Genomic DNA, 17,489 nt, shown 5'->3' with positions numbered 1-17,489 from the left:
GGGGATCTGGAGCAGTGGTCATGGTTCAGGAGCACTGGTGAGGGGAGGACACCTGCATGGTGACTGGACAGGGGATCTGGAGCAGTGGTCATGGTTCAGGAGCACTGGTGAGGGGAGGACACCTGCATGGTGACTGGACAGGGGATCTGGTGCAGTGGTTATGGTTCAGGAGCACTGGTGAGGGGAGGACACCTGCATGGTGACTGGACAGGGGATCTGGAGCAGTGGTCATGGTTCAGGAGCACTGGTGAGGGGAGGACACCTGCATGGTGACTGGACAGGGGATCTGGAGCAGTGGTCATGGTTCAGGAGCACTGGTGAGGTGAGGACACCTGCATGGTGACTGGACAGGGGATCTGGAGCAGTGGTCATGGTTCAGGAGCACTGGTGAGGGGAGGACACCTGCATGGTGACTGGACAGGGGATCTGGAGCAGTGGTCATGGTTCAGGAGCACTGGTGAGGGGAGGACACCTGCATGGTGACTGGACAGGGGATCTGGAGCAGTGGTCATGGTTCAGGAGCACTGGTGAGGGGAGGACACCTGCATGGTGACTGGACAGGGGATCTGGAGCAGTGGTTATGGTTCAGGTGGAGCCCTGGTGAGGTGAGGACACCTGCATGGTGACTGGACAGGGGATGTGGTGCAGTGGTCATGGTTGAGGAGCACTGGTGAGGGGAGGACACCTGCATGGTGACTGGACAGGGGATCTGGAGCAGTGGTTATGGTTCAGGTGGAGCCCTGGTGAGGTGAGGACACCTGCATGGTGACTGGACAGGGGATCTGGAGCAGTGGTCATGGTTCAGGAGCACTGGTGAGGGGAGGACACCTGCATGGTGACTGGACAGGGGATCTGGAGCAGTGGTCATGGTTGAGGAGCACTGGTGAGGGGAGGACACCTGCATGGTGACTGGACAGGGGATCTGGAGCAGTGGTTATGGTTCAGGTGGAGCCCTGGTGAGGTGAGGACACCTGCATGGTGACTGGACAGGGGATGTGGTGCAGTGATCATGGTTGAGGAGCACTGGTGAGGGGAGGACACCTGCATGGTGACTGGACAGGGGATCTGGAGCAGTGGTTATGGTTCAGGTGGAGCCCTGGTGAGGTGAGGACACCTGCATGGTGACTGGACAGGGGATGTGGTGCAGTGGTCATGGTTCAGGAGCACTGGTGAGGGGAGGACACCTGCATGGTGACTGGACAGGGGATCTGGAGCAGTGGTCATGGTTCAGGAGCACTGGTGAGGGGAGGACACCTGCATGGTGACTGGACAGGGGATCTGGAGCAGTGGTCATGGTTCAGGAGCACTGGTGAGGGGAGGACACCTGCATAGTGACTGGACAGGGGATCTGGAGCAGTGGTCATGGTTCAGGAGCACTGGTGAGGGGAGGACACCTGCATGGTGACTGGACAGGGGATCTGGAGCAGTGGTCATGGTTCAGGAGCACTGGTGAGGGGAGGACACCTGCATGGTGACTGGACAGGGGATCTGGAGCAGTGGTCATGGTTCAGGAGCACTGGTGAGGGGAGGACACCTGCATGGTGACTGGACAGGGGATCTGGAGCAGTGGTCATGGTTCAGGAGCACTGGTGGGGGGAGGACACCTGCATAGTGACTGGACAGGGGATCTGGAGCAGTGGTTATGGTTCAGGAGCACTGGTGAGGGGAGGACACTTGCATGGTGACTGGACAGGGGATCTGGAGCAGTGGTCATGGTTCAGGAGCACTGGTGAGGGGAGGACACCTGCATGGTGACTGGACAGGGGATCTGGAGCAGTGGTTATGGTTCAGGAGCACTGGTGAGGGGAGGACACCTGTATGATGGCTGGACAGGGGATCTGGAGCAGTGATCATGGTTCAGGTGGAGCACTGGTGAGGGGAGGACACCTGCATGGTGACTGGACAGGGGATCTGGTGCAGTGGTTATGGTTTAGGATGAGCCCTGGTGAGGGGAGGACACTTGCATGGTGACTGGACAGGGGATCTGGAGCAGTGGTCATGGTTCAGGAGCACTGGTGAGGTGAGGACACCTGCATGTGACTGGACAGGGGATCTGGAGCAGTGGTTATGGTTCAGGAGCACTGGTGAGGTGAGGACACCTGCATGGTGACTGGACAGGGGATCTGGAGCAGTGGTCATGGTTCAGGAGCACTGGTGAGGGGAGGACACCTGCATGGTGACTGGACAGGGGATCTGGTGCAGTGGTTATGGTTTAGGATGAGCCCTGGTGAGGGGAGGACACTTGCATGGTGACTGGACAGGGGATCTGGAGCAGTGGTCATGGTTCAGGAGCACTGGTGAGGTGAGGACACCTGCATGGTGACTGGACAGGGGATCTGGAGCAGTGGTTATGGTTCAGCCAGGAATAAGGAAGCTGAAGTGGAGTTACTGTGGTTTTCAAACAAGAGTACCTCCTGGGTGTCTCACAGTACTCCTCCTCAGTCCTCCCCCCTCCTCCCCCTTGCCCTGCTCTTCTTCCCCCCAGCCTGCCTCAGGAGAAGCCAAGTCCCATGAGGATTTATGCTTTGTCCAGAGCCATGGAAGTACTTGCCCAGGGCAGAGGCCGGGCGGAGCCCTCGGGTGACAGACACCCGCCCCTGCCTCTGTCCCGTCCTTCCAGGCCTTCACACCTTAACGCACCAGCTGCTGCTCACAGTTCTGCAGTGCGCGTCCAGGGTGGGCTTCCCCAGGTCCACCACCATCACGGCAAGCTCCCCTTCTCCTGGGGGCGTGCCCCGCGCCTGGGCGGCGACTTCCCCCTCCCTGTCCCCTGGGCAGGGGCCCTGGGGCGGGGCGGGGCTCGGGCTGGCGCAGGTCAGAGCGCAGGGGGCTTGCTGCGGGCTGAGCTCGGGTCGTCGGGGCTCCCGGGGCGGCACCACCCTGCCGTGGACGGGGATTCCCTGCTCCTGGAACACGTCCACCCACCCAAGCGCCAGGGGATCATTTCCGAGGGCCTCGGTTTCCGCGGAGCCCCGCCCCGGCGCCCGGCCCCGCCCCAGAGCCCGGCCCCGCCCCGGCGCCCGGCCCCGCCCCAGAGCCCGGCCCCGCCCCGGCGCCCGGCCACGCCCAGGCTCCAGACCACGCCCCAGTTCCTGGCTCCGCCCCGGCTCTCGGCTCCTCCTCTCGCTCGTGTCTCCGCCCACTCCAGGCCCCGCCCCGGCTCCGGGCCCCGCCCCAGAGCCCCTCCTGTCCATAGGCTCCGCCTCTCCAAGTCACGCCCTCATTTTTCAATACCCCGGACTGCACCCCTGTGGCTCCGCCCCCGGCCCCGTGGCCACGCCTGCCGCTAAGCCCCGCCCCTTTCGTGCTCTGTGCATTTGTGGCCCTGCCCCAGGCCACGCCTCTCCCGTGGCTCCTCCAATCCTCGTTCCGGCTCCTCTCTGGCGGGCCCGCCAAGGTCCTGACCCCTCCCTGTTCCGCCTCCCGGCCGGGCTCCTCCCCGGCGGGCCCGCCAAGGTCCTAGCCCTTCCCGGTTCCGCCCCCGACTGCGGCTCCTCTTCTGCCTGTGCGGGCCTGGGGTGAGGCTGCTGAGTTCCGTGGGCGCCCGCGAGCTGTCCAGGGACGAAGGGACCCTGAGCTGCCAGGAGGCCCAGCTTCGACCTGCGCGCGGCGCTGCCGCCGCGCCCCCTCAGAGTGAGTCCTGTACCCCCAGAGTGAGTCCTGTTCTTCTCAGAGTGAGTCCTGTTCTCCTCAGAGTGAGTCCTGTCCTCAGAGTGAGTCCTGTCCCCCCAGAGTGAGTCCTGTCCCCCCAGAGTGAGTCCTGTCCCCCCAGAGTGAGTCCTGTTCTCCTCAGAGTCAGTCCTGTCCCCCCAGAGTGAGTCCTGTTCTCAGAGTGAGTCCTGTCCCCCCAGAGTGAGTCCTATCCTCCTCAGAGTGAGTCCTGTTCTCCTCAGAGTCAGTCCTGTCCCCCCAGAGTGAGTCCTGTTCTCAGAGTGAGTCCTGTCCCCCCAGAGTGAGTCCTATCCTCCTCAGAGTGAGTCCTGTTCTCCTCAGAGTGAGTCCTGTCCCCCCAGAGTGAGTCCTGTACCCCCAAAGTGAGTCCTGTACCCCCAGAGTGAGTCCTGTTCTCAGAGTCAGTCCTGTCCCCCCAGAGTGAGTCCTGTTCTCCTCAGAGTGAGTCCTATCCTCCTCAGAGTGAGTCCTGTTCTCCTCAGAGTGAGTCCTGTCCCCCCAGAGTGAGTCCTGTTCTCCTCAGAGTGAGTCCTGTCCCCCCAGAGTGAGTCCTGTCCCCCCAGAGTGAGTCCTGTTCTTCTCAGAGTGAGTCCTGTCCCCCCAGAGTGAGTCCTATCCTCCTCAGAGTGAGTCCTGTCCCCCAAGAGTGAGTCCTGATCCCCCAGAGTGAGTCCTGTTCTCCTCAGAGTCAGTCCTGTCCCTCCAGAGTGAGTCCTGTTCTTCTCAGAGTGAGTCCTGTCCCCTCAGAGTGAGTCCTGATCCCCCAGAGTGAGTCCTGTCCCCTCAGAGTGAGTCCTGTTCCCCTCAGAGTGAGTCCTGTCCACCCAGAGTGAGTCCTGTCCCCCAAGAGTGAGTCCTGATCCCCAGAGTGAGTCCTGTTCTCCTCAGAGTGAGTCCTGTCCACCCAGAGTGAGTCCTGTTCCCCTCAGAGTGAGTCCTGTCCCCTCAGAGTGAGTCCTGTCCCCCCAGCGTGAGTCCTGTTCTTCTCAGAGTGAGTCCTGTTCTCCTCAGAGTGAGTCCTGTCCCCCCACAGTGAGTCCTGTCCCCCCAGCGTGAGTCCTGTCCTCCTCAGAGTCCTGTTCTCCTCAGAGTGAGTCCTGTCCCCCCAGAGTGAGTCCTGATCCCCCAGAGTGAGTCCTGATCCCCCAGAGTGAGTCCTGTCCTCCTCAAAGTGAGTCCTGTTCTCCTCAGAGTGAGTCTTATCTCCTCAGAGTGAGTCCTGATCCCTTAGAGTGAGTCCTGTCCTCCTCAGAGTGAGTCCTGTCCCCCCCAGGGTGAGTCATGTTCCTCCAGAGTGAGTCCTGTCCCCCCAGAGTGAGTCCTGTCCCCCCAGTGAGTCCTGTCCCCCCAGAGTGAGGCCTGTCCCTCCCTCTTGTGTGTGGGCCTGGGTATGTGTGGATGTGTGCGGGAGTGCAGTAAGAAGCTCCGTGGAGCTTCACTGGAGCATAGGATGGTTCGTGTGGAGCGAGTTCTCCCAGCCCTCAGCACACACAGGTGGACCCGGGATGAGCCCCACGTCCCTCTGACCAGCCATGGGCAGACAAACTCACAGCCCCTTGAGCCCCCAAGACTCATTGCTGCCTTGCTGATTCAGCCACACCAGATTACTTCTCGCTGGTTACCAGAAACACTAGCCTGGGAAGGCACAGAGTTGAAACAGGTGGGAGAGGCCATTAGTACTGTTAGCACAGGACCATATTTCTACATTAAAAAAAAAATTAATTGAGCCAGGCTCCTCAAAGGGTAGAGTGCTAGCCTTGAGAAGACGAAGAAGGGAACAAAAAGCTCAAGAACCCTTCTCAGGCCTGGAGCTCAAGCCCCAGGACCTGCACACTCACAGGCTAGTGAGCACACACACACGAAAAAGTTGTTGTGTCTTAATAGCTGCATTGTATTGAGTTCATGTGTCTGATGGTTTTGTGGTCTGTGTGGTGATCTCGTGGTGGCTGAAGTTGTTTGCTTCTAGTAGCCCCCACCTTCCACCTCTCGGTGTATTTTTGCTATGTTCTTTCTGCGAAAGTAGAATATCCATACACTTTCCCCAGCTTCCTTGATTAGCACCCAGCTAAGTGATGCTGGTTTGGAAGTGACACCGAGTGGAGATGCTGGTATGGATACAACAGTAACCGCGTGGCTAGAGGAAAGCCCCAGAATAGGGCAGGCTTCTGCCAGCCGTCGTGCAATGAAGTGCTGTAAGTGCAGCTTTATCACAGCAAGTATTTTTATCCTGGCCTGAATGGTGTTGCACAGAAGTGTTCCCACACTGTTATCACTAAGGAAACATTATACTTTGCAGTGTAAACATAGGATTCCATTTCTCCTTAAGAAAAGAAATAATGATCAGATTTAATTAAACACTTGGAAGCGTGTGTTGCCACCTTCTAATTAAATCTGCCCTAGGAGTTAACTCAGCAACGTATTGTTAATATTCTAAGCAACAGTTATCTCTTTTTTTATTGTTGATATTCATTTCCCACTGGCGTATTAGTTCCCCACAGCCCACCTTTTGAGTTTTTGTGTTTTACTATGAGTAATTAAAAGTTAGTGAAGTAGACTACCTCCTCCTTCCCTCCCTGTGTGATGACAATGAATGTTTGGGGCTAAGCTCTTTGCACTGATAAATGCAGACCTGGTCAGCTGGGTGACCCGGTGACTTAAGAACCTTTGATAAATCTTTGGATCCAGGCAGGTTCCTGCAGCGGAGTCCTGACCAGCACAGAGGTGCCTGCTAGACATTATCTTCCAGCTAGTATTTACTCTGTTCTTCCTTCCTTCCTACAAATTTAAATTGAGTGACAAAGGGGCTGTGTGCGTTGGAAGTTCAGCTCAGTTGTCTCTTAATTGCTCACTTTTGACGGAACTCCTGGACTAAATCTCTGGATATTGAACTCTGGATTCTGAGCTGAGACTGTTCTGAGGCTGAACACAAAAGCAGGGCCAGGCACAGAGGCCTGCTTTTTGGCAGTTTTTGTTCTGTCGAAATTGGAGGAAAGGGTGTGTGGAGAGGAGAAGTGACTACATTGAAACAGGGCACAGGAGGAAATACATGCCCAGTACAGGGAGGAGCAGATTTCAAAGTGGTTTATGGCTCAAAAATAGTTAATCCTTAGAGCCCTCTGCCCCAGTGTGGCACTGCAGAGGCCTCAGCTAATGGTTCTGATCATTCTTCGTCTGCTAGCGTAGCACACTGCCTTTTGGAAGACCTCGTTGGCACTTGGGAGGTACCTTTGTGCCACACTGTGAATGGCAGTCCCTCCATACTCTTCCTCTTTGCCTCTGCACATTGAAGGGTTGAATGTTGGGGAAAGAAACACCCACCCTGTACCAGAGTCAGATGCTCCTGAGTCAACCACCACCAGTTTTGTGACTTTGAACATTCTACTTCAGCCTCCTGAGCCTGCATATTCTTCTCTTGTCAGGGTGTGGAAGGCACCCAGCAATGACAAATGAGAGCCACCTTTTTTCTCCTGCAGGGGAACAGGAGGAAGCTCAGAGAGCATTAGCAGAGCCCCAGTAACGGGGGGGCATGGCCTTGGTCAGTGAGGCCAACAGAACCCTATGACATGGTGGACTTACTGTTCTTGGGATTTCTGACTCAGATACAGAAGTCAGGGGAAGTTACCGTGCCCTGCAGATTGACTGTCAGCACCTCTCCCTCCTCTCACTGCCCACGTCCTGACTTCAATACCACTTGTACACAGAGCACGCCACAAACCTGCAAAAGGCATTTTAACGAGCTAAGCTTTTTGCTTCCTGAAGCTAAGCATTCACTTCCTGCCCTCCCACCTCCGGTATTGGCAACTGTAGCCCTGGGGTCTGTCTGGAATGACCAGCGTTTCTACACTCCGTCTCTTACTGGTGCTATGCAATAGCTGGCAGTGAGTGATGGAAGGGAGGGGGACAAAAAAAGCAACAAAGGCAATATTTTAGAACTTTGTTGCAACATGCAAATGAGGTCAAATAGCATCCAGTAACCAGTGTATGTCAGTTAGTCTACATTTTGTCCTAGAGAGGAGGAAAGGAGAATTATCCAACTCTAGAAAGGCAAAGGCTAGATGGAGCACCACAGTAGCTGACTGCCCTGCAGCCAGAGGCAGTAGCGTTTGGGGTTTCAAGTTCGCAGGAGCCAGTGCGCGCACATGACCAGCATGCAGGAGGTGAGGTGGTTTATTCTCACGGCAGCGCTAATGAGCTGCTGTGTACAGGTGGTGCACAGTCCTCCCGTGTTTCAGGAAGACCCGGAACCTGAGAGGACAGCGTTGTTGCTCAAGGTACCCGCTAAGAAGAGGTCCCTTAGGGTAGGTTTCTACCGGCCAGAAATGGGTCCAGAATTCTCTGGCATTTCGTAACAGGAGAGGTGGCTTGCTTAGGACTGAACTGTTTTCACACTTCCATCGCTCATTAGTTAGAAACTGCAGTGGGCAAGGTTCTTCTGCGGGGACACAGCAGCGGTTACCCTGATTCCATAGGGCTTCCTATTCTTGGGGCTTTCGTGTCAGGCCTGGAAGTTTCCTGAGAAACTTGTTCAGCAGTATGGCTGATCACGTAACACACCCCTCACTCCGCCTCTTCTCTCAGGAAACAGTCGCTTTTTGTCCAGAAACAAGTGTGTATGGTTCAGGACCAACTGCAAACGCAGATGGGTGTCCACAGGTGGTCGCAAGGCCACCCTTTCTCCCCCAGAGAGGGGATATGGGTTACCCTGATGATCTTTCTGCCCTGGGTTCTGAGGCCTGGCTGGACTGGTTGGCCAGAGGAATGCAGGGTGAGGAGGGTACAGGGAGCACCCCACCGCTCTGTGAACACATCTTTGACAACAGCATGGTATTCAGTTCAGATTTTCCACGTCTGGTTTTCTTGATCTTGGGAATAGGGTGACTTGAGTCAGGAAGAGCTTTGCTGAAGTGACTTTACTGGAACCAGCTGCTCAGCAGCTGGAGTGAGCCATCATGCATCACTTCTGTGACCTGCAGATTCTTCCCTTGGCAGTGAGTGAGTGGCACCCGGCAGGTGGTAGGCTTTGTTGGACCGGATGAATTAGTATCTTTGGTGTTCTGGGCCACAGTGGATAGAGGGAAGAGGGATAGGTTGTAGCACACGTGCTTATGGCTTGACCCAAGCCCAGAGAATAGAATGAAAGTAGCGCAGTGTCGATGAGTTCCAGATGCAGGACCACTCGGTCATAAAAGGAAAGTTGCTGCTGCAACGTCAAGGGCCAGAGCAAGACTGTTAGGTTTTATGTGTCTGAGCACAAAGAGCCACGGTACCCATTCTGCCTCCCTAAGCAGAAGGCGGTAAGGGGGCTTTAAAAACCTTTTACACTGAGCTAGTGAATCCTGGGTTGGCATTTTTCAGCTTCCATGTGTAAAGCATAATGGATGCAGCCAGATCACACAAGGCAGGCAGTGCCCTTGGTATGGTAGAGGCACTGGGGCTGGCATATCCTGAGTGTCAATGTAGCTGTGCAGTCAGGCATGCACAGGTGGTCCCAGGGGCCAGCTCTTAGGCAGAGGGCACCGGTACACTCTTGGTATCTTGGGAGGAGCCAAAGGAGACAGCGTAGCCAGCCAGCCATGGCCCTGGCTCCTTCAGACAATCTTCATTTAGCTCCTACATTGAATTCTTGTTCAAATATTTTAAAAATGAGATTCATACAGAAATGTGGTATGCTGAGGAGACCGAATGACAGACCCTTCAGCCCGCCTGTCTACGTTCTTCACTTGACTGTGTCAGCCTCACACTCAGACACAATCAGAGAAATGCCATGGCTGAAGGGGAAAAACAGAGATACAGGGTGACAATAGATTGCAAAGTTCCGGACAAACTTGGGTGACTCAGACTTGCAGGCCAGTATAGCGCCTGATTCCGCCCTTCTTCCGTCAGGAAGCAACTCTGCTATATTCCCATCTTCTCTCTCTAAAAAGAGAACTAGACTTCTGGAAAATGACTGGTGCTTGGTTAGACCTTGCTTGACTGGGAATGCAGAGGCCCCAGACTCACAGAGGGCACCTGGGAGAGAGGTTGAAGGCCTCCCCCAGCTGCGTGGTCTGCTGTCTGCATGCCCTCTGCCCTCAGACCTTGTCAGCCTTTATGGCCTGTAGTGACTGCTGTTGTTTGCCAAGGTTGGAGACGCTGTGTACACAGGGACTGGTGTGGAGGCAGGGAGCTCCCATCCGCAGGGAGGCTCTGCCCAGGTGAGGTAATTTGGGAACCTTGCTACCTGGGCGGCTACAAAGGTGTTACCCTTCAGTCGTGTTCACTGTGCTGTTTTGAGGGCTCATCTGGGGCTGTAGTCTCCAGCCTGACTGCCAGTCATTCTACTGGGAAGCAACTGCCAACACTACAGCATGCATTTCCAAAACCCCACTCACCTTGCGCACACACACACACCCTGCAGAGGGAGAACTCCAGCCAGGGAGATCCATGTCAGGTCTTGTCTGGGCAGCATATGTGTCTAGAGTTGGTTTTGTTTGTTTGTTTGTTTGTTTCCAGCAGAAGGAGCAAATCTCTTAAAAGTACAGAGTAGCTTTAGCATATACAAGTGAACACATACAAGATGTATACCTGGAAGTATGATTTCTTTTTCTTTTTTTTTTTTTTTTGCCAGTCCTGGTCTTGAGCTCAGGGCCTGAGCACTGTCCTTGGACTTTCTCAAGGCTAGAGCTCTACCACTTGACCTCAGCACCACTTCCGACTTTTTTCTACATGTGGTACCGAGGAATCGAACCTGGGTCTTCATGCATGCTAGGCAAGCACTTTAACCACTAGGCCAAACTCCTGGCCCCTGGAAGTATGATTTCTTAAGGGATGACAACAGTGGTTTCTCATGAAGGGTCTCTCACCGGGCGGGCTGATTTTGATAAGCCATGAGGTCGACAGTAGCTGACAGGTAGATTCACCCCGGTAGACCTGGGGAGCGGTGGCTGTGAAGTACCTGTGAGAGAATCTGCTTGGTGGTGGTTCATTTGTTTCAGTTCCTGGTGTGACACCCTGGGTCTCTATGCCAGCTGGCACGAGGATGCCCCAGGGTGCTTTGTCAATTTCTGAGTAGCCTGGTGCCCACAGCCACGTGGACATGTGTCCTATCCTAAGTCTGTTGGATGGTCCCAAGGTCCTGGTGACTCCACCAATGACATGGCCCCTCTCACTGTGTGCCTATCACTTCACAATGGTAGGCAACAGGAAGGGCAAGGCAGACTGTGTTTCTTTTTCCTTTGAAGCCATCTTGCTATAACTTCCTCTTTCTTCTTTTTTTTTTTGGGGGGGGGGCGGAGTGAGGGTTGTGTGTGCCAGTACTCTAGACTCTCCCTGCTACTGAGTTCTGTTCAGTTTCTCGTGCTAACAGGATACTCTGAGTGGGACAGGCCTGCCACGGGTGGCCCGCTGTGCAATGCTAGCAGATCCACTGCCTGTAGGCTTAGATGTGTGATTAGATGATGAATATCAGTCTGACCTGGTCCACCATCTTCCAAAGTCCACCCACTGGGCCTTTTTACCCTCACGGAGGGTGAGTGAAGAAGCCACAGGGTGGCCAGTGATGGTGGAGAATAGATGGCAGGGGTGAGGACTATGTGGTCTTTCTCAGTGTCCCCTCCCATTCTTCCGTTACCTTCATGGTCGCTGTGAACATTAGTACTGTCCTGATGATAAATGGTGTACTGTATCAGCTCATAAGGCTGCCAGACCAGTTAGTTCTGCAGGCTGCAAGTCCAAGACAGATGTCAGCGTCTGGCTCTCCCAGGGTTGGTACCTCTTCCCTCCATACTCTCCCGTGGGACTCTTGCATGTGGGCATGGCTGCTGTCTCCCTCTTAGGTACCAGCCTTATGGAGCACGCTCCATCAGATTAATTCATTTAACCTTAACTACCTCTTTCCTAAAGGACTCTCTGAACAGTCACATTGCAGGTTTGGGATGCAGTTCTGTTTGTAGCCATCACGTTGACAAAGGACTTTGCCAATGCTCTCATGATCATTATACATGTCATGTCAGACACAGATCCTGGTCTGAGTACACGAATGTGTATTATGGTCATGGTATGGGTAATTTCCATACATGCATCACCCCCATGAATCAAGGTTTTTTGTTTGTTTTTGCTTTAAATAATTATCTTTTGAAGAACTTAAAATAGGAAAACAGTTTTTAAATTCCTATTTTCTAAATTTAGGGCTTGCTCATTTTTAGTGTAGATCCACATTTGTATTTGGTATTTTTTTGTCCTTTGGCTTTGAAGAACTTCCTTTATTATTTCTCGAACTCTGCTGGACAGACTTTCTGTGTGTGCACATCTGCTGTCTGTGTGCTTTCATTTCCTGTTCCTGTAAGAACAGTTGTTAGATCAGAACAGGACCCACTCACTACAACAGATTCATTTCAACCAAATCACCTCTGCAGGAGTTCTGCCTTTAAATACAGTCACTTTCTGAGATACTGAAAACAGATTATTTTAATGTAGGAAGTTTAGAGCCAGCTGCTAGGGGCTCACACCAGTAATCCTAGCTGAGACCTCACTATTAAGAGGATAAGATGTCATGGTTCAAAGCCAGCCTGGGCAAGAAAGTCTGTGAGACTCTTAGCTCTACTAAACCACACACACACACACACACACACACACACACACACACACACACACACACACACACACACACACACACACACACACACACACACACACACACTGGAAGCAGAGCTGTGGTTCAAGTGGTAGAGTGCTAGCCTTAAGCAAAAAGAAGCTCAGAGACAGTGTCCAAGCCCTATCTTCAAGGCCCAGGTCTGTCACAAAAATAAATAAGATAAAAAGAGGACTTTGGGAGCATCTTTGTTCATTCTGCTATAATAGAATACTTGGTACTGGACACTTTATAAAATAAATTGGCTTCTCAAAGTCTGGAAGCTAGGGAGACTAAGATGATTCCAGAAGATTCTGTGACCAGTCGGGGCTATTCTTATATTCTTAGCTTCCAAGACGGCTTCTTTGTCCTTTGGCCACAGCACCACTTCTGGTTTTATGGTGGCTAATTGGAGATGAGTGTCTCAAGGACTTCAGTGCCCGGGCTGGCTTTGAACCTCGATCCTCAGATCTCAGCCTCAGGATTACAGGTGTGAACCACGGTGCTGCCTCTGTCTGCTGGGCCAGATCCTCCCCCACCCTCTGCTCTCCACTCGCCAGCTCATTGTAGAGAATGTTTTCCTCACTGACCTAGTCTAGAGCCAGGAAGTGTGTGTGCGTGCACGCACACACGCATACACACACACACTTGCAGAGGTAGCAGTGATCACTTAGTGCTCTTACAGAACCTATCTCCTCATCAGACTTCAGCTCTTTCCTGAAGCCTCCATGGGCACTGCTGGCTAAAACCACGCCAGGGACCAGTGACTCATGCTTGTAATCCTAGCATCTCAGGAGGCTCTGAGATTGAAGGCTCGTAGTTCAAAGCCAGACCTGGCAGACAAATCTGTGAGAAACTTTTCTCCAAATGGCATACACATGCGCACACACACGCACACATGTTGTTTTCTTTCCTTGAGACCCATTCTCTAGTGCTAGTCCATTCTCTTCTGACACAAGCCTGGCCAAAGTGACGATGGTCTTGGTTTCTCTCCTCTGATCATCTGGTGGCAGCTTGGAGAATGCCAGCTCTCTGTCTTATACTTCCTTCATTTCCAGCGTTCCAGCACGGGGTCTCCCGTGCTATTGTGTTTCCAGATACGAGTTTATGATATGGTCAATGCTGGTGCTAAATAAGCTCCTCTTCCTGTTAAACCCAGAATGAGCCATGTGCTTGGTAATTCTAGCTTTTTTATCTTTGTAACCTCAGTTGAACCTTGTAAAGTATACACAGTTAGCACCACCTATGTGTGTGCTTATGAAATGAAGGGAAGGATAAGAGCTTTTTTTCTTTCCTTCTTAGCTGTTTCCCACATATCCAGCTAGGCTTTGCCACAGACAAGGCCCCAAGGAGGTGAGTCTTCCTGGAGCAGGTATGGGTATGGCGCTCAGTGGCCCTGCAGAGCTCAGGAAGTCACAGCGCTTGGTTGCCCAGCAGGCTCTCCTATCACTGCATCTTTATGACTCATCATAGGACACCCCTCCTTCCCTTACTCCCCGGCTTCCACTTCCAGGGCCCAGCGTAGGGACCCCTGACTCCCAGGTTTCAGTCTCTTTCCTTCTGAAAGAGCTAACTGCATCACGGGGATTTCTGACCTTAAGGAACTTTTAGGGAACCAAGTTGAAATCCAGGGGTGTCCACAGGAGCTGCCTCCACCCTCTCATGAATAGTTGGTAAGTTCTCTGAGGAGTCGAGATCATATCCTGACAATTTAAGAAAGCAAACACGGTACACCCATTATTAAGACAACATTCAGGAAAAGTAAAGGACATGTATAAAGAAACAACGGTAAGATTATGGGCAGATGTGCAAACATCTTGTTTGATATCTCATGTTCCTCTCCACCTTTATTGGTGGTTTTATAAAGCTGTGGTAGGAGTCTATTTGGCTAATGTTCTCCGGACATTGTCTTCTGCGCAGTCTGCTGTGTTGCTAAGAGGAATCCTAGAGCTGGTTGATAGTTGCTCTTCCTGAGAAAGAAGCCTGCCACAAAGAGGTGCAACTGTAGGAAGACAAGTCCTTGTCTCCTTTTCTAACACTCTCATTCCATGTCGGTGAGCTCTCTTTTGGGGCAGACATTAACAAATGGTTTGAAGTTAGCATCCCAGTCAGGGAGATTAAGGTCTGGAGGCACTTGATGAAGTTTCCTTTAATTGAACGCTCCTCTTTAAGAGGTTAGCCAGAGTTTTACTCTCTATTTACAAAGGCGCTGTGTGGAGCAGCTGGCCAGCAGCTTTTCCTTCTGAGCAGGTTTACTTAGGCCCCAAGCTGTTTGGTGGTAAATTTCAAGCCTCTCAGAGGATGGAACAATTTACACAGAAGAATCCATTTCTAGCCCCTCTTTCTCCAGGGTTACCCAGCTAATTGAAGAGGCCAGGCAGTAAGGTGTGCTCATAGCACATGATGGAGTCTCAGACCACATACTGGATCTGAGGTCTATGGATGACTCTCCAGACAAAAAGAGAGGCACCTAACTGCACCTAATTTAACAAGCCCTAAACACTCACTCTTGAAACCACTCAACTAGATGTGTACTTCTTGGCTTAAATTTGCATTTCTTGACTTAAAGCCAAATTTGTTCTTTTTTACCTATTAGAGAATCAACTTCTCTCCCTCCTCCCCTCCATCCCCCTCCTCCTTCTTCCCCTCCTTCTCCTCCTCCTCCTCTTCCGCTGCTGCTGATGCCAATTGTGGAACTTGAATTCTGGGTGCTATCCCTGAGTTTCTGCTTTCCCTCTCCCCGGTTTCTTTTTGCTCAAGGTGAGCATTCTGCCACTTGAGCCATAGTGCCACTTCCAGCTTTTTTTAAGTAGTTTATTGGAGATAAGACTCTCATCGACTTTCCTGCCTGGAATGACATCGAACCTGGATCTTCATGTCTCGGCCTCCTGAGAAGCCAGGATTATAGATGTGAGCCACCAGTACCTCGCTATAGCTTTTCGTTATGAGGTTATTTTGCTATTCATCTTCCAGAGTCATTAATACAAACACTGATTCAAGATGAATTTATCTTCCGGGCTAGCTTACCTGTTCAGAATTAGTGGTTTAAAATCGATCTCCTTACTATGTTTATTGTGTATACCTAGGAATGATTATCAGATTGCTTTGTGTTTCTTCATGGGTGTGACCATCACTTTGTGTGGTGTCTATAGTTTTACGTAGAAGAGGACTCACAAAAGAATAGTTCTGTGTATTTTTCATGGTTTAATAAGAAGTATCCAATGTTGCCAGTCAGCCAGTCCAGTTTGTGCAGGTCTGAGGAAAATTTATGTGAAGGTTTACTGTTTATTGGGCTGGAATTGAGTTTGTAAAACACAGACATTGAGTTGGATTCCGAGGAAATGTCAGTTAGAAATCTACAAAATGTCTTCATTTCCAGGAGCTGGGGCTACACAGGTCCCTGCTACTCAGCTGGGGACTGACGTATACCCCCCCTCCCTTACCCGTCCCTCCCTCCTGACTGCCCCTTCTCACTCATCTGCCGTGAAGACACTTTGGGCTATGCTTGCTTTGGGGGGCATTGGGGGTATCAGATGGAAGGCAGGTTCCAGGGTAGAGGCAAGGCAGGGCCTCTCCGTCCCTCAAAGCCAAGGTGAGGATCTGAAATCCACACCACCCAGTCCTCAAGGACTCAACCACCACTCCACTTTTCAATGCCAGTTCTTTTACTTCAGGCATTCAGCTGACTGCCAAATATTTTGCAGAGTGTACAGATTTTTATTATTTTTTTGAAGTCCCCGTCCTCTGGGGAAGATGTCAGCCAGGTTCTAAGGAAAGAAAGGGTTAAGATGGAAATAATTGGAGTGCTTACTGTTCAAAACATGTAGAGATGTGTGCGAGTGTCTTCTTACTGCACACAGGCTCTGTGGCTCAAGCCACGCGTGAGGCTCTGACTTGACCCTCTTTCCTGGGGAGGGTCCAGTCCTGAGTGTCTCACTCTACAGCAGGGCTGTCTCAGTTCCTCACCCCTGCTCAGGTTTCCATTGTGGATGAAGCACCCTGGGTCAGTAACCCAAGAAGCATGGTGGTAGGTCCGCATGCCTCCGTAGTGGAGCCACACGTCACCACCATTTGCAAGGGGGTGGCCCAGGAGCTAGTGCCCGGAGGTGACCAGGCTGGGAGCAGCCGAGAGGCTGGCCGGCCTCCAAGGTCTGCACAGTGATGAAGAAAACCCTGCTGAGAGGAAGGGGTAGGCGTGAAGGGGTGGGTTTGCAGGGGGCTGGGGAGGGGGCAGGGACAGTGTGCCATCCGTGTAGCAGTCGACTTGAACTACGTCTGTGAGGGTGGGAACTCCAAGTCCTGGGAGCTGGGAGGTCATGTGGCCCCCCTGGAGGCTGGCCTTGCTTTGACTGCTACAAAGGTGAGCTGGCCTGCGGTTGCCTGTTGCACATTCAGCCTCCTTGTTCTCTGTAGCGTCCTGAGTGTGTCTCATTATCGTGGGTAGATTACAAGGCCAGAGGGTAGACTCTTTATCTCCCACTGTTTCCCCCCTGTGCTAGGCTCATGGGGTGTTGGGTAAATACTGGTATCTGGCTGGATAATGTGTGCAGCCTGTGGTGTGTAATTCAGGTAAACATTTTTTCAAAAAAAAAAAAAAAGCAAAGCCATTTACTGTAGGTTTGGTTTCTGTAAGTGAAAAAAATATTTAGATCCTGTTCTGTCTGACTGGCATTAGCCAAAATGGTTAGAGAAACATTGGATTTATTTTTATTGTTAAAAATACACTGCGGGTTATTTTTGGCTTTAGAGACTTCATATCCCGCTTAAACCAGGCTAGTGGAATGGTACCCTAGCTCGGGTGGAGAATACTCCTGTTCCTCTGGGTGGTACAGCGTGCACCCTCCCTCCAAAATGACCGCTGCCCCTCATTTCCATGAATCACCCCAGAGCCTGCACAAGAAAGCCTGAGGTTTCCGCTTTTTTAATTAGTAAAGACATTTTTGCTTTTTTCTTCACACAAGTGACCAAACAAAGAACAATTTGATACTTCGTGGTTCCTTTGGATAAAAGCAATCGAAGGTCAGCATTTCCACTCCTGGGTACCTAAGAGAACTCATGTATTCACACAAACCCTTAAATGCTATGCACATGAGCCTCAGACGGGACGTAAACTGAACAAAAGATTGCATAGTGTCTTGACTTCTGACCCAAAAGGCAACTCTTAATCTGAGAAGACAGGAAGGAGGCTTCTGGCTGCCGGAGGCTGAAA

The 17,489-nt window shown here is 52.1% G+C and overlaps 1 protein-coding gene across 1 annotated transcript in view; it reads left to right on the top strand.

The window, feature by feature from the left end:
- The first annotated feature begins 3,500 nt into the window (after positions 1-3,500).
- Tnfaip8 (TNF alpha induced protein 8) overlaps positions 3,501-17,489 on the top strand; it is a 53,487-nt gene continuing 39,498 nt past the window's right edge. Inside the window, exon 1 of the mRNA XM_090325440.1 lies at positions 3,501-3,633. Within this exon, the coding sequence (XP_090181566.1) occupies position 3,633 (1 nt within the window). The 5' untranslated portion in view covers positions 3,501-3,632. The remainder of the gene's footprint in view (positions 3,634-17,489) is intronic.

This window comes from Megascapheus bottae, chromosome 38 (assembly GCF_031878675.1).
Source record: "Megascapheus bottae isolate mThoBot1 chromosome 38, mThoBot2.hap1, whole genome shotgun sequence".
NCBI classification, from domain to species: domain Eukaryota; kingdom Metazoa; phylum Chordata; class Mammalia; order Rodentia; family Geomyidae; genus Megascapheus; species Megascapheus bottae.
Note: the sequence above shows the minus strand (reverse complement) of the source record. Positions and strands in the feature narration are given on the sequence as shown.